General features: G+C 44.4%; 1 protein-coding gene across 1 annotated transcript; it reads right to left on the bottom strand.

Moving 5' to 3' along the window:
• Window positions 1–1918: 1918 nt before the first annotated feature.
• Window positions 1919–5364, bottom strand: LOC139991237 (uncharacterized). Its single transcript, XM_072011202.1, has 4 exons — window positions 5240–5364; window positions 3900–4092; window positions 2988–3283; window positions 1919–2392 (listed from the first exon to the last, which is right to left on the bottom strand). Exons 1-4 carry the CDS (start codon window positions 5246–5248, stop codon window positions 1937–1939), a joined length of 954 nt encoding a protein of 317 aa, XP_071867303.1. The 5' UTR covers window positions 5249–5364; the 3' UTR covers window positions 1919–1936.
• Between the last annotated feature and the right edge of the window lie 11015 nt (window positions 5365–16379).

Below are 16379 nucleotides of genomic sequence, written 5' to 3' on the forward strand. Positions count from 1 at the left end.
GAAAAAAATGAAAGTAAAAGAAAAAGATAATCGCGGATACGGAGCGAAAGCAGTTTCGGCAAAGACCGCTTAGCGACGTACAAACTAATCGACGAAGGAGGAGAGAACGAAGAAAGGAACGTGCGTTTTAAAAGATCGTCGACACGCTCGGTTGTCCGGTCTTTTACCATTCGTTCGCGTGATCCACGAATTCCTAACCGACGCGACGTAAACGTAGGTCACGATCGCGAGATACGAGGAAGTTGGCATTTTTTTTTTTTTAAATCAACTGCTTACGATTTAATTTCCTGCTGTTTAACGATGCAAATACGTACTACGATCACGTTTTGTTAAAAGTAAACGTGTACCGTTAAGTGTCTAGGAAAAGTGGCTTGATCAAACACGTATCGGAGTATATCTTCGATTTACTTTTCGTCGATCATCGTCGGTATCACTGCCCTGCCGATCGACCGTACGATAACTACCGAAACACTGTGTACTCCGTAGGAACCGCATGCTTTTATTATGTTTAAAAATCAAAGAAACTAAAGTCGTCCCGTCGATTCGATTCGACGGACGCTGGAAACTCCGCAGTCGAGTAATTAATCGAGTAATTAATCGAGTAATTAATCGAATAGTTGTCGTAAATTAATCGTTCCGTGATGCGGTGGATCAAAGCACGTTATTCGCTGGACGCGAAATCCTATCGACGGTGGCCCGTAACGGGTCGGATAGTATCCGGCTGTGCAGTAAATTAACGAATTCACCCGGTCAAAGCGATGGCCTGCTTTCGTAGAACGTCCTTTTATAAAAACGAATACCTACCCCTGTGCGGATGCAACCAGACCAGCTGCAGTTCGTGTTTTATTTTTCATCGCTAAGACAGCGGATTCCTTCGAGACGTTCCTTATTTCGCTGATACACGATGGAAGGGATTTTTATGAAATAGTACGAGGCTGTTTACGATATAACGTTTAATTTTTTCTTCAAAGATCTGATTATTCGGCTGTTGGATTACGAGTAAGATTCGTTCCAAAGTGAAAGACCTATTGAAAAACCTACGAAAGACCTATGAAAGAGCTAAAAATTACACAGGTATTAAAAATAAATAAAAAATCGAGCGAAACATAAGCCGAAATTAAGTGAAAATGAAAATTAAATAGACGGATTTATTCGCGTGTAAATTAGTTTACTTACGACGATCAACGAACAAGCAAGTGTAGGAGAAGAGAGAACGAATGCGAATTAAGTTCGCTCTCGTTGGCGTGCGAGAGACGCGGTTGCGTGGAACGAACTCGAAAGGCATTCGTCAAGTTCGATTATCCCCTCACCGGTGAAACAACCCCCGCGGCAAGAAACGCGTTTCGCCAGAAATTCCCGATCAAAGATCGCGATGCGAACGTTATTCTGCCTTTTTTCTTTTATTATTTTGACAAAGAAAGGAAAAGGCGGCTACCGATCGTTAGTAGCTTGTAACGAACCCAACTGCCCTTCCTTGGACGTACGCTGTTTTTACCACGATCGAGACACGACCGTTACGAGATAAGATCGGTTACGCTTGAGAAAAACAATCGTACGTTTCAAACGAATCGTAGAGGAGGAATTTTTCGTGTCTTTGAGTTGCTGATTTTATAGTTTTCTTAGCAGCGCGTCGTAGATTTGTAACGAAAAATTTGGATTTTTTACAGAGTTGAAAAGAACTGTGCGATAAAAGTTCTTTCGTCTTTAGTCCGCACAGATTTAGAAAGAAGAATGCTTTTTTCCCAATTCTATTTCTATCGCAGAAAGATTATCTCGCTCCGTTAGCATTTTGTCAGAAACGATTCTTCCTTTTCCGACTTTCGATCGAGCTTCGCTGATAGCGTCGTTCGAAAATGCCAAAAGGACGAAATTATAATGTTGGAGAACACCGACGATTCGCCGCTCCTTTGCCGATGGTTGCTGGATAAAAAAAAATTTACTTTGCTTGCGGCAGATTGGTGGCCATGACCCTAAACCCATTACGATCTGCCACGTAATGAACCTGTTGCAGAAGCCCGTTTGGATCGATATAGCTATAAGCGCCCCTGGTCGTCCCGTCCAAAGATCTAGATTCTGTTTTCGCGCTCGAGTCTCCGGTATAACTGTAATCGTATTGGCCTAAAGAATCCTGAGTGTGATGGAGGGCGCTGTGCAATAGTCTGTACGGTAAAACCGGAAGTACATAGGGCGCTGGGACGGTTACAGGCGTCTGGATCATGTCCACGGACGATTGTTCTTCGTTCTTGCGTCGTCTATCGGATCGAATGGACGACGATGGCGATGAGGAGACGCTCGTCGAAGGTAATATCTCTGAGAGACTCGGGTCTGGCTTTGGCACCTCGATCCTTTCAGCTTCCGATTCCGACAGCAAGAATGGATTGTTCCGGCTTTGCTGAAACGGTACGACGACGGTTTTAGCCATTTGAAACTTTGCACGTCGATTCACTGAAATTTGAGACGGAGAATTTTCGTCTCGTAAAATAGTAACCGTCGGTTTTTCAACGCTAAAGCTACCGATTAAAAGGATCGTGCAATTTTTACTGCTATTCGTCACGCGTACAAGATAAATGATAAACAAAGACCGACGTAAGGCGATCGGCGTGTTTTTAAGACGTTTTTAAGATTCACCGGTCGTGTTTGCAGCTAGTTTTCCAACCAATAAATTACCGAATTTTATCAAACGTTTCCCTTGTTTTGCCTCGAAGCCGGCCAGCTGAACGATATTCGGCTTTATCAACGTGCAACCAACCACTCGCGAAAAACAACAGCCGCGTTTAACGTATATTCGCAGGGTTTCGTTCGTGTTTATCTTTGCGCGCGTTATATTCGTCTTATTAAGATGTGAATTAAGGTGTGAATGTAGCATGTACGAGTAGTAGCAAACGAAATTACTAAAAATTAGTTAATAGTAAAGAGAAACGATCGGAGTTTCCCCGTTTTTCATAGTTTTTGTTCTTCGTCTTAAAACGTATCGAACGTGCACTCACTGCGATTTCACGAACAGCCAAATTCCTCGTGTCATGGTTGCCGAAGGTAAAATAAGGTGGCAGGATCTCGTAAGACAGGATGTTTGTCGATCGATAATTCGATCGATCTGTCAACCGCGACTCTCGTAGCTCCTCCGAGCGAGACTTCTTCTTCGCTCGCGGTTTGTCCTGAATCGGCCGAACATCGTTTTTCGGCGGCTGTGGTAAATTACTGGCGCTCACTCTGAATCCATTTTCATCGTCCGCCGTGTAAGTCACTGTTTGCAAAATGCCATTCGAGTCGATATACGAATAACCTAAACGAGCGGAAGCTATTATAGAAAATTCACTCGTATACATGGAGATGTACGTTTCGCTACTATCGGATAATATTAGAAACGGATAGGAAGAAGAAAAAATACAACGCAATTCGAATGCCGAATAACAGTAAGGTACATTTTTTATTTAGCGCTAGAATAGAAAATGAGATGTGGAGGATCGGTCGTGGTACTTGGTCGGTGGAACGTACGCGATAAAAAGGACGGGGGAAAAAGGAAGGAGGCGCGCGCGTTGCTTAAGAGACTCGAGCAGCAAAGACGGATCTATGATCGTAGGGGCGTTGATCGCGTCGCATCGATCATCGTTTCGTAAAGCGCACGTGGGCCATCATCCTGTCTATCTCGAAACGCTCGAGAAAGCAACGTATGGCATTCGCGTGCTTTCGCGAGTCGTCCGACGGATACGAATAAACTATTTTATTTTATTCATAGAAGAAATACGAAACTACGAAAAACCTCGATATTATTATGTTATTATGGAAAAACAAAAGGGCTATAATAAGAATAAGATGGCTGCTTAAAGATGGTTCGGACGGCATTTACCTGCCAAATCGCCAACAGTCGAAGGCAAAGATAATTTAGGCAAAGGACTTACCGCCCTGCGTGATGCCGTTCGAACTGGATTCCGATTTCGCGTGATGGGGTCCCGTGAACGAGTAACGATATCCGCCGGATCCGTCCTGTACGTGGTATTGCCTCAACGGCGTCAGAGATGCTATCGGGCCGAGCCAAACGTTCGCGATCGGAGTCGCGCCGATTCGTCCGAAAATCGCACTCAACAGAATCATCTGAAAAAAAGAGTAACTTGTATGTTTCGTGGAATAGATGGATTAATAGACGGACCAGTCGCTTTTACAAAAATACGCCTAAAGGATACGTTACAGGAAGAAAGTTTGGAATAAAATCTCGTTGCCTGTCTTGTTGACGCTAGGAATTTCTATTCTTATCGTTAATAACTATAAAAACTATAGAACCATGTTGCGCGTTCTACTTATTACGTTGATCTTGCGGTTCACGCGGAACACGGACATTTGCTTCCATGCGATTATGAATTCATCGGATCCGATTCTGGTCTATGTACTCGTGCTTTGCATGGTACAACGATAGCGATCTATCTTTGCTCTATTTCCATCAATTTTCCATCGTCTAGTCAAATATTAATCGTAACAACATACGCGCTTTCGTCACTTTTGCCGTGTTTCCCCATATTTTACAAAATGAAAAACACGTCGTTCGAAAAAATTCTTAACAAGTTTTTACTTAACCAAACGACGAATGTATTGGTTTTTAACAGAAATACAGGCTTCTTCCTTCTTTTAGCTAGTCGATAAAATTTCCAAACTTTATGCCTCTGCTTTATATTTTAATTCCTGCAACGCAATTCCTTTCGTTTCTCTATCTTTCGCGTTTAATTGTAAAATCATAGAAAAAGATAGAAAAGTAGGAAAATAGAGAAACGCAAGAGCAAAACGATAAATAGCGGAGGAAAAATCGAGCAACGGAAATTGCAACGAACGTCGCGTCGATTCCACTTGATCGAAAGAAGCCATCGAACGACTAATGGATCAACAAGCGATTCGATTAGCGATAGTTTGTCGAGCAACACGACGTTGAACGGGGTGGCAGCGTTCCACGCAAACGTTTACCAGCATTTAGTAGAGCGTCTGGCGCTAACGCTTGCGCTTCGTCCACCAATTTCCTACCCCGATCGCAGTCGCTTTCCACGATTTCATTTTATTTCCATGATTTTTGCGAAAGATCTACACGTAAACACTTGAAATGGATCTGAGACGGATCTGAGACGGATCTGAGACGGATCTGAGATGGATCCTGTGGAGAAGCACAAATACTCGACAAGGAAAGAAAGTAAAACTTATGGCCGATCGTTCCGCCCGTAAATAAAATCGAGAACAAATATATGCATAATGCACTCACGAGTATCATGTTCGTGGTATGCAGAGCAGGTCGTGAAGAATCGGTCTCGGCAAGAGGTAAATCCCGGCGCGGCGTGGCTCGGCTAACGGTTACGTTACGAGAGTGTAAGCAGCGGCGCACGTCTTCTTATATAGCCTGGCGTACGCCGTGTCTCCCACCATGTAGACGCGGTGATCAGGGCCCTACTACGAGCTCCTACAGGATGCTACGTGGTCCTATAGGTCCCTGTGGGACACCGTCGGCGAACCAGCTCGAAGCATTCGCGGCCATCGCAACACAAATCAGCCCGAGTTCGATTTCCAGGCCGATAAATCAATGTTTATTGGCTATGGTAGGAGGCGTCGATCTCGCGCGCGCATTCCAGCCCGGGGATGCTCGTTTTCTAGACCGGATGCCATTCCAACGCCACCTTTTGAACCCGAGTCGGCTCGAGTTTCCTTCGATGTCGAGGCAGCGGCGTCGTTAATCCACGCTCCATCCTCCGGTCCATCGGTGGACAATGGTCCAACGAGATTGCTTGCCTACGTAGCGGAAACTCGACCATCCGCTCGAACATGATTTAGTTTTAGCACACTGTTCTTCCATGTTTTGCGATTCGAAATCATCCAAGCTTCGATATCGGTTTCGATCAACGGTGGATTCCATCGTTCCTCTTACCTGCTGCTATTTTCTTCCTTCTTTACGTCCGTCTTATTCGTATTATCTGTCCTATCGCTGATTTTCGCACACGATGAAAATTCTTCTTTTTTTTATTCCGATAATAGGGATAAGCGCGACTATGTCATTGGCACCATACAGAGGACGCCTGATCGTTACCTATCGCACGCTATCCAAACAGCTTATTTATTTCCCTGTACGTATATACGCGTATATAGGTAAAAAATAGGGAAAACTGCAAACGCTCGTCAACCTTCTTAAAGGAGCAGCGGCTCTCGCGTTCGTCGAGTCGTTTTGGGCAAAAGTCGTAGATTCTGTAAAAGCCGAGTTCTTCCGCCCGTAGTAGAAACTACCATAACTCGTCAGGCACTAGTCGAAGAATTCTCTGAATTCTGCCGCGTGAAACAAACCTACCTCGACTCGTTCGTTTCTTCAACGGCTATTTCCACCTATTTAAAAAATAGCCAACGTCTCGCTCCTCCTCTCTGCTTTCAGAAAACAACTACGCAGAATGCGAAACGGTCCAACTTTGTTAAGCGACCCGCGGGTCACAGCTGGAGCGGCAAGATGGCTAGTCGTGTAACGACGCGCCACGTCAGGCACTAGACGCGCTCCTCGAAGTAGCCTTCTCGGCTTCCAACTCGCTTTCCAACCGCCCGTTCTTCTCGCTGTTTCGCTTGCGCGCGTTGTCCGCACAGCTGCGCGTTTCCTGCGCGATGACCGTACGACGGCCATTCGATGCCGGCAACCACGTTTAGTGGCAATGTCGAAAGCGACGCGAGCCGCCCACGTGGCCACGCAACGAAAAATCCTTCGTCGGCCACTCGTTGCCCGGACGCGAGTCGCCAGGTACGCCTTTACCATGGAATCGATGAACTCGTTGCGCTCCCTTTACGTTCGTCGCATTAGCCGTGTCCAGCATAAATTCCCTACCTCGCCAGGCTTTAACTTTAAGTCCAATTTTATCCTCCGGTCCCGTTTCTCTATTTTTTTCCTTTCGTCTTTTCGTTTTACATCAAGCTCGATTCTTAATATCATACATCTAACGAGCCTGGTTTATTCGCCAGTTGGTCAGTCAGTCGTAGCAGTCAGTGTATGCAAATTGAAATTTTTACGAACGCAACTAAACCAGTTGGACTTGAACAGAGACTCGATCGGTCGTCGTGTTGCTTCTAGCGCAAGAACGGCTCGTTCCGCAGAAGGAGAAGTTTAATAATAAAGTGTTTTGTAAATTTTCGAAAGATCAAAATGTCTCAATCGATTCGAGTTCAGACGGTTCAAAAGAAATTGTCCCTCTGGCCGTGATAAGCGGCTTCCGAAATTACGAGCTTGCAAAGATCGGTCCGACGTCTTTATCGCGCCAAGATGCGCGTTTCGCTCGTAAAACTCTCCTTATGCAACGTGCTTTTTAACGATCATTTTTTCCCTTCCTACCGGCCTATCTGTTGCTCCATCCACCTAACCCCTCCTGTCTCTCTCTCTCTCTCTCTCTCTGTCTCGTTCTTTCGATGCAACGTACCAACGCATGTGGATACGCGGCCAATGCGGCGTGCATGCAACGTCGCGCAAAAGTCTCTCACACCGTACGGCCCTATTGTACGTATGCGTTAAAGTGTTCGAGCAAAGAAAGCTCGGAAGAAAAATGAACAGACGCAGGTGCGTTTGTTTCTAAAAACCAGATACGTAGAGGATCGAAAGGATTTTGAAGTGAAAAGTTTCTATTAAAAATGGTTCGTTTTATCTATAGCTTGGTAAAATTATAATTTTCAACTTACCATCAGGTACTATTTCTCCTTCAGATCGCTTAATGAAATACGACAATTCTTATCCACGAAATCGCACATTTCTCGATATTTTTCTTTATTATTGTAGAGTAATTAATAATTAGCGATCAATTATAACGATCGATTCGAATTTATTAGATCAGCGATCTACGCGAGAATTTATTTCACCCGTTAAATATCGTAACGAGTACTATACTCGTCTTTCAATATTTTTGATATTTTCGCGCTTAGCGTGTACGTTTACGCTTTCAAATATCTCACGAGCGCGTAAAAATAGTTCGCTCAATAAACTTACCAGTTAATAAAAGTAGATACATGAATACCTTTTAGCACAAAGTTAACAACGATCGAGACTTTTGTACGTTACCGTATACGCGGCTGTAGCGACCTGTTGGTCGAATCGACACCGCGGCTATCGTAAAGAAAAATTCGCCGGGTGAAAATTACGAGCGGCCCTCGTAAAAGCTCGAGCATAAATAACGTGGGGGGAGATCGTGACATAAAGGCAAACGCGCGGTTTCAGTTCGAACCTGGAACAAAAGAAAAAGAGAGAGAATAGCGGTAGCTCGTCTCTTTAAACGTACCCCGGACCATCGTTCCTGTCGATCTCGATACGACCCTACGTTTAAGCTTTTTCCTCGATTTTATAAACCACCGCCGATTACGAAACCACACGATTCCCCTTCGGCCCAAATAAATATATAATCGATAATAATAAATAATTTGTAAAATAATTTGTAAAGTAGTACGACAAGTGGGAAAAGTATTTTTATTTTTCAGCCACGTAATTCTATTTACGTACAACCGTGGCTGCAAAGGGAAATTAAGACCCGAAAGTACATAGTTACTCGCATCGAGTAAAGAACTCTCTTACGAAAAGTCGGAAAGATCTGGTAGGACGACTCTGACATTCGTTTCGTAAAATACGCGAAATACGTATTTTACGTGATTATTAATTTAATCGTATTAATCTGGACCAGCCTTTGTTTGTCTAAAACCTACTGGAATACGACATAACGACGTGTACGTGCAGAAAATAGTACACGCGTTTCTTCGCGACAAACGCGACAAAAAAATGTTTCCCGTAACGGTTGATTTTAACGCTAATCCGATCGTATAGCCGTATATTCCCGACCATTACCCTTTCGTTTCACTGTATACGTTTGAAATTCGGATGGAAGAAGATTATTTCCGTGCCAAAGATCATTGCCAAATTACGACGATCCTTGAAAAACGTGCGATCCTCGGTTGAGAATCTGCCGAGGAAACGAACAATGCGCTAAGCGTAGAATTGCAGCTTCCTTATCGAGCAGCAATGTCAGAATTTATGGCGTATTATTCGGAATAATCGTAAATCATGGTGCAAGAACGCAAAGGGACGATGAGAGGCTGGCTGTTGAAAGCGAATCGTCGAAAAATATTCGTACGACCAGCGTTGTCGTACCGGTCTTCCCGTAAATCAGCCGGTTTTTCGACGCGGCCATCCGGCTTCTGTGCCTGTGCAGAAACCGGTGATCGATTCGTATTCGGTATTCGTATTCGTAATCGGCCAAAATCGACGTCGACTCCGGAGGGAAACGAAGCGACAAAAAGAAAAAGAAAAAAAGGAAGAAGAAGTTCATCCCATCGTAAAAGGTTTTACCGCGGCGTATAAATATTACTGCTGCGTTCCTCTTGCGTAAGTATAGCCATTTTTTTGAGCCGCGAGCCGCCCGAAGAAAGGGAAAGGGTTCGAAAGGTTCGTCGTAACACGGTGTCGGTTGCTCGTTTTAGTTGCATCGTTCGTTCGTTTGTTTCCGATAACGCGAATACCAAAGTCGACGTTTGCGTCTAAATAACAAAAGAAAGCAGGAAAAATTCTTCTTGCTGGTTTGGTCGTGAAGCTCGAGTCAACGTTCAAAGTAAAAGGAAGAAGCGCGTGAGATCGATGGATGTTGATCGATCGGCGAACAGGCTAGGCACAGCCTCGTGGTTTCTAAACGTGGTCGGCGGTGAAGAAAAGTTCGCCTGGATAGTCGGCCAATCGGCAAATGGTGATCTCGGTTCGGACGTTAGTTCTTCCTTGTAGTACACACGATCGTACACGAGACTAGATTCACGATCGAGTTCACGGCAGTCGTGCGTTCTCTCTGTTTATCGCTGTTCCACCTCCGCAAGCCTAATTACAGGGTTGTTTAGCGTTATCTGATCGATCTGCACGATCGTCCGCTGGAAAATCAAGGTAGAAACTGAATTTCCATATAAACGTTCAACGAGACCGTGCGAGTTTCAATTTTAATCGTTATACTTAAATTTTAATCGCGATACTTTGTACCGATGTGCTCGATGAGGTCGAAAGATGTTTGATCGAAAGATGAAACGAAGCGTAAAAAGTGATTTCAGATTTTACCGATCTATCGTGCCACGTGTATCGCGTTCGCGCTTGCTCGTTGGTGTCTTTCTCCGATATTTACGTATATTATATCTTCGAATACAAAGTCTTTTCGTTCAGCGATTCAAAGACGAGAGCGTCGATAAGTGCGTTATTACGTGTAATTGCCAAACGAATTAAGATTATTTTGCTTGGTACGTATATCGTTGTATGGCCGCATCTACAACGCACATGCGTATCGTGTACCGTGTCGATCTTCAATCGCATATTTCTTCATATCCTTTGGAACAGCGAACAAATAAATAAATATTATATTCTATAACACGTATCCTAATATAAACATTCAAAAGCTTTCCGTATAACCGTATCGAGGAAAGACTAAATACGTATACTTGTAGTTTGAAAGCGATCTATCGACGAAGCGATCGATCCTGCTCTTGCGCATCGTTTGCCAACCAACTTGCAGATTCGATCGACGAAAGGACTCGCGTCGAGCACTTCCTACGAATTGCGTGGGCGTCGTTATCAGACGGTAAGGGCACGAACACGACTTTAAGTTAATATCGTTTCTCCGATAATGGATTAATTGCAAGTAGAACCGAGGATCAACTTCCTGCTTCGCGATATCTCTCGGCGAAAATAGAAATCGAGTACTTGCTCGTTGTTACAGCAACGTAGAACTAAATCCCTTCTTAAATAAAACTACAAGTTTCTTACGGGGACGTTTCACTTTTCCAACGCGCAGTAAAAAATATCCGTGGTGATTCAACTTTCGAGATTAGAGAATCTCTGGTTCCGAAATATTATCAAATGGACGAGGAAAAACGAGAAAACAAGGAGAAACGCATATTTCGAGCAACCTCGTTCAAAGAGTCCATTCTTACGCTTTTATGCCTTAAACGTTTGCCTGTTGAAACAACTCGCTGAAAGAACTCGTTTCACGCTCTAAAATTCCACTTCTATTCTCGATTTCAAATTACGAATTCTTTCGAAAGTACAGAAATATGCCTAGAATCGTCGTTTAGGACGCTATTCGGAAAGCATACGAACTTGTCTGGCGAAAGGTCAAGATTCGTGGCGACGACACCGTTATTACGCTTCCCGTTGTCGAACCACGAATTATCCGGTCACGGTCGCGTACGCGTAACATTTTATCGGTGAAACTGGCTGGATGTTTGTATTATCTCGAGCGCGAATCGTCGTTCCTTTGCGCCTTCGTCGTGTCGCATCGTTCGCGGCCCCGTATCGTGCCGTGCCGTAAACTAACAGTATCCGGTCGCAGAAAAATGGTGACACGCGCGCCAACGTTGCTCTCTTCCGTTCTACGCTTCCGCATAAGAAGCTGATATACAAAACTATACTTGTAGCGCGACAATGTGGATAAAAGATAAATGCATGTATGCGTCGAAACTTGGATCGCGCCGGAGTAATTCGTAAAGTTAATTATTCGAATCTTTTTAAACAATTTTATGGAAGAAGACCATAGAACTGTGTGCGATTAAGCGCAATTTCATCTCACTGCGGGATAACGACGCGAAATATCGTTTCTCGGTACAGGGCTGACAATTACCACAAAACATAGCTACAACTTTTTACGTACTTTCATGGTCTCGCGGTATGCGTCATTTATCTTAGACGTTTGCGCCTGCTACCACACCACCATACATTCTTCGATTCTCCGTGCACCCTTAAATTCCAATTGCAATTACAATTACAGTTACAATTTCCTAGATATTACGAGTCGGTACAATCGTTTCGAAAACACGATCAAACTACAGATAATGCTACGCATAATAATTTCGTTTTACACGAGAGCCTACGTTTCATCCCATATTACAGGTTGCACGTTGCAGGATGAACCGATTGTTTTCTTATCTGAAACTGCCAACGGAACGTTTCTATAGCAGCGTCGAATGTTTTCGTTGGAAATATGGCGCGACCATCATCCAAGATCGACCGCAAGATCGTTCTCACGTAAGAACGAGAAAAATAAGATGGAAGGATGCGAGAATTATCGGAAAATGAAGCTCGTTCGTCACGAGTGGCGACACGCCCACGCGCGGGTGCGCGCGCGGACAACCGCGACGCGTATCGAGAGATACGTTCAGCCGCTTCTAATCGCGCCGCTCATCTGGCTCGAGTTCCTTCACCCTGACCGTGCACTTGACTTGGCTGGAAGGTGATCCGGATTCTTCGGCTTTTTCCCTTCGGCTCGACCCTCTCCTCCGCTATCGCTCCTTCGAAAATAACTTTTCCATTTTATAACGGTATTGTTAAACGTACGAACCTCGCGGATAACATCTATTACACGTTGTTCGAATTTTTGCGCCAATGTTTTCGCCAAGTTCTTCCCCCGCCGTTTCTTTAGATAGCCGCGCAGCGAGTAATCGAGAGCCGAGATGTAATTCGTCGGAGTAAATCTCTCGCGTCTAACCTCTAACATATACAAAGCGTAAACGTGAGATCGAACGAACAAGCGAGTACGACGATACGCGGTCGGACATCTGAAAAGTCAGACTGATAACCAACACTGCTACAAGTTTATTAAAAACGCGATAAAGCGACACAAGGGATGGAAGTAAATTGCACTTGACCGTTTCTACCTTTCACCTTTCACTGGTTTCCGATTTCGATCCTACTTTCTCTAACTTGATAAACTTTACTCGATATAGTTACACAAAATGTTAATATTTAATATAAAAATATGTTGGATAATGGTCTCTCGTCTGGTCTCTTCCTATCCTGCAACGACTGGATGGAAAACGGTCCATGGAATTGATCGATAAACTAGGAAGAAAGGGATCGAGAAGACGTTCGTAGATAGCTAATCCAACGTTTCATTGGACACGCGCGCCGCTTTAATGCTGTAATATATTCCGGATAATGGGAAGGTGAATAGCGTTCAAGGCCAAGGGTATACGGCGCATTTCCCACGGTGAACAACGGTGACCGTGACAAACGCGCCACTACGTTTTCATCACCGCGCCGCGCCGCGCCGTCCAGGGAATCCTTCCTGATTCGATACGCTAAAAACAAGCAAACGCGATAATCCGCTGCTATTTTCTAATCGGTCGACGACATGTTTTGCAGGTTGCGATAATTTATCAGTTAGTCTACACGTTCACTATAATATATAATATATAATAAAGTTTAAACCAGCTTTATATCGGCTAGTCTCTCGCGTTTAGTTCGTCATTTTTAAATACTTTACGCGCAACTTGCCCGAGTTTATATTTCGATCGAGTCTTAATCTTCGTCGTTCGATCAACCGATCGTTAACTCGTTAAAGAGACGATTTCTGTCGGCAGTAGAAAGATAAAAAAGCCATTTTTTTCTTTTTTCATTTTCTTTTTCTTTGACTCACAGATACAAAATGTTTGGAACTGGAAAACCAATTCCAATTCGATCCGAAACACGTCCAAATTGCGATATAAGCTCGTTCGAAAAAGGTAGACAAGGGATGCGAAGAATCAGAAAGCAAGAACGAGAAATCACTTTTATCGTCAAGCGCGAAGAACGATCGATCGTTAAAGCGATTGCCGACGCCAAGTAGAGCGAAAAGGCGACTAAACGTAAAAAGACACTCTCGCTTTCTGTTCGCCAGCACCGACCACCGATTTAATTTCTACTCGTTTCGCGGATCTATTCGTTTCGAATAAATCGGTACATTGACAACGGGATGAAGCTGAGCGATGGGTGTAGCCTTAACTAGCCAGGCAGGTTCGATTTTCACCTTGGAATCGCCATGAATCTGACCGATCCCATGACTGAAAACGGATGTAGTAACCGTAGCCAGATCAGCTTCCTTGGCAATTGGTATCACGGAAACAGCCTCTTTAACGATTCCAGCAGTAGCGATCGGTACGTTCTTCTTCTCCGCGGCTACGGGAATACTTTCTTTAGCAACGACGCTTGGAATACCGGGGATAGCTACATCTTGGTCGGTGATTTTCCATGGTCCATGAATCTGACTGACACCGTGACTAGAGATGGACGTGGTTACGGACGAGGTGCCAATCTCGGCAGCTGGGATAACAGGTATAGCTTGCTCGGCGATGACAGGCACCGCGGCAACGGTTCCCCTAGAGACGATGGTAGAAGCAATATAATTAGCCGGCGGAGAAGATCGAACGATGGTCAACGGTTCTGGGTTTATCTTAACCGAGTCTTTTGCACCGGGACCCTCGATTCCCAACTGCTTGTGCAATTCTATGCGATTCTCGTGATAGGTAGGCGCGCGAGCGAGCACTGGCAACCCTTCCAATATGGTCTGCACCGGCAGGATCGGCTGCAGGTCAACCGGTTTCGCCTTGGCCTCGCCTTCCGCCACGTCCAACCGCGCGCTGCTGTGCACTTGAACTTGACTCTGATGCGAGGTCGCCAGCGGAATGTCGTTGCTCAACAACAGAGGTTGCGACACGATCTGCGGCGAATCTTGCCCGCCATACTTATCCTTATCCTTATCAAAATTCTCAGATTGCCCATTCCTATTTGCATTATTTTCATTAGAATCCAAGCTACGTCTTCTGCGACTGAACGTCGAAGATGCTTCGCCTGCGCTCCCGGCGAGGACGATGCGAGTCGTTTCGCTGTTGGAATTTTCATCCGAAGGAATATTCGTCGCGGCTACACGGAATCCGTTCTCATCGGCGACGTAGAACGCCGATTGAAGAATTCCATTGGCGTCCACATAGCTGTAGGAACCACGGAGAATTCCATCCGCGTCTTTGATTTCTTCTTTCGCGGATGGCCCACCAGCGTAGCTGTAAGCATGTTCACCTGTCCTCGTGTTCTGGTAATGATTGAACACGGGGACAGGGTTGGACAAGTACGCGTACGGGACCAGGTTCAGACGCGCTGCCGAAGCTAGGCTCAGAGCCAGAAACAGCGGAATCTGAAAAGAAAACGGTGAACGATCAGCGTAGAAAATCGGAATATTTTATCGGAATAATTTACTTAATTAATAACGTTCGATTACTCGCAGCTGAATTTTATCGCTCTTTCCACGAACGTACGATAATTCAAATTTCTCGAAATTATTTTGTATCGGCAACTGAAAATATCTATAATATTCTACAGATTCACAACCTATCGTACACAACGACAGCGGTCGTCTGACTTTCAATTTGGTTTAATTACAAAAAGACATAGCAGTCCGTTTAGTCAAATTAACTTGCTGCAAGTCTTATTACTTATTTTTATAGTTGACAGTTCCGATATACGTACTATCGTATTATAATTGTCCATGCGTTAACAGGATTATATTAACATATAGCAGGATTCCAGAAGATTTGAAAATTGCTATTTCATAAGCGAAGAGAATTTTCACCAGTGATAAGGAAAATCTGAGAATTAGCGTTGCATACCGGACGAATTTTAACGTCTAGCTGCTTTAACGTCTAACAAGCAACTGCGATTAGACAGAAAAAAAATTAAATCTTCTCGATAACTAAGTATTGATCGTTAAAAAAAAAAAAAGAAAAAAGTATTAATAATTAAGGGATAATAATTAGTTAGGGACAATAGCCGGTTGATAGCAGAAATCAGAATTTCTATAACGTTGTTCTCGTATCAACGATCTGATATCTATAAAAGCATGTTCCAGCCCTATTCAACGAATGAAAAGAAAGATATCAGAAGCGAAAAGCTACAACCTCTATCCTCGCGTCGTTGATCTTCGTATTACGATACCCGATTACCGTACCTCTCGACAAAACTTCAAATAATACAATTTCCCGATAACAAACCAGCCTCTCTTTTGAAAATTTCAACGCTCTCATATTTAATCGCCGGATTAATCCGATCCACCTAATCCATCGAATTAACAATAACTTAATCGATCATTCGCTCAACGAAAGATTAGAAGATAATAAAAGGGTGTCACTTACCAGTGATTGCATCTTGCGATCGGTTGGCGTATTCCCTGTGCGAACCTCCTTGCTCGACGAGGGACTGTTCGGGCTGTGCACCTTGCTTCCGATCTGGTTTTGACTTATATACACGGCAGAGGGGAAAACCGAGTCGGCGCGGCGCGACGGTGTCTTCGAACCAGGAACCAGCGGAATCGTCGAAGGACAGGCGGATCCGTTCACCGAATCCCTCGATCCGGAATCCGGCATCTTTCGCCACGCCCTCCGCTTCTTCTTCTTCTTCTTCTGCTTCTTCTTCTTCCTCTTCTGTATCAATTGGCCGTTTATTTGCTCGCGTCTCGTTTTCTCGCCGCTTCGGCCAAGGACTAGATCCGCGTTTTCTGTAATGAGATACCCGGAGACCGCGGATACCGATGCTTTGCTCGATTGTTCGTCGAAAAGAATGGAATTTGTTTGAA

This window comes from Bombus fervidus, chromosome 9 (assembly GCF_041682495.2).
Source record: "Bombus fervidus isolate BK054 chromosome 9, iyBomFerv1, whole genome shotgun sequence".
NCBI classification, from domain to species: Eukaryota; Metazoa; Arthropoda; class Insecta; order Hymenoptera; family Apidae; genus Bombus; species Bombus fervidus.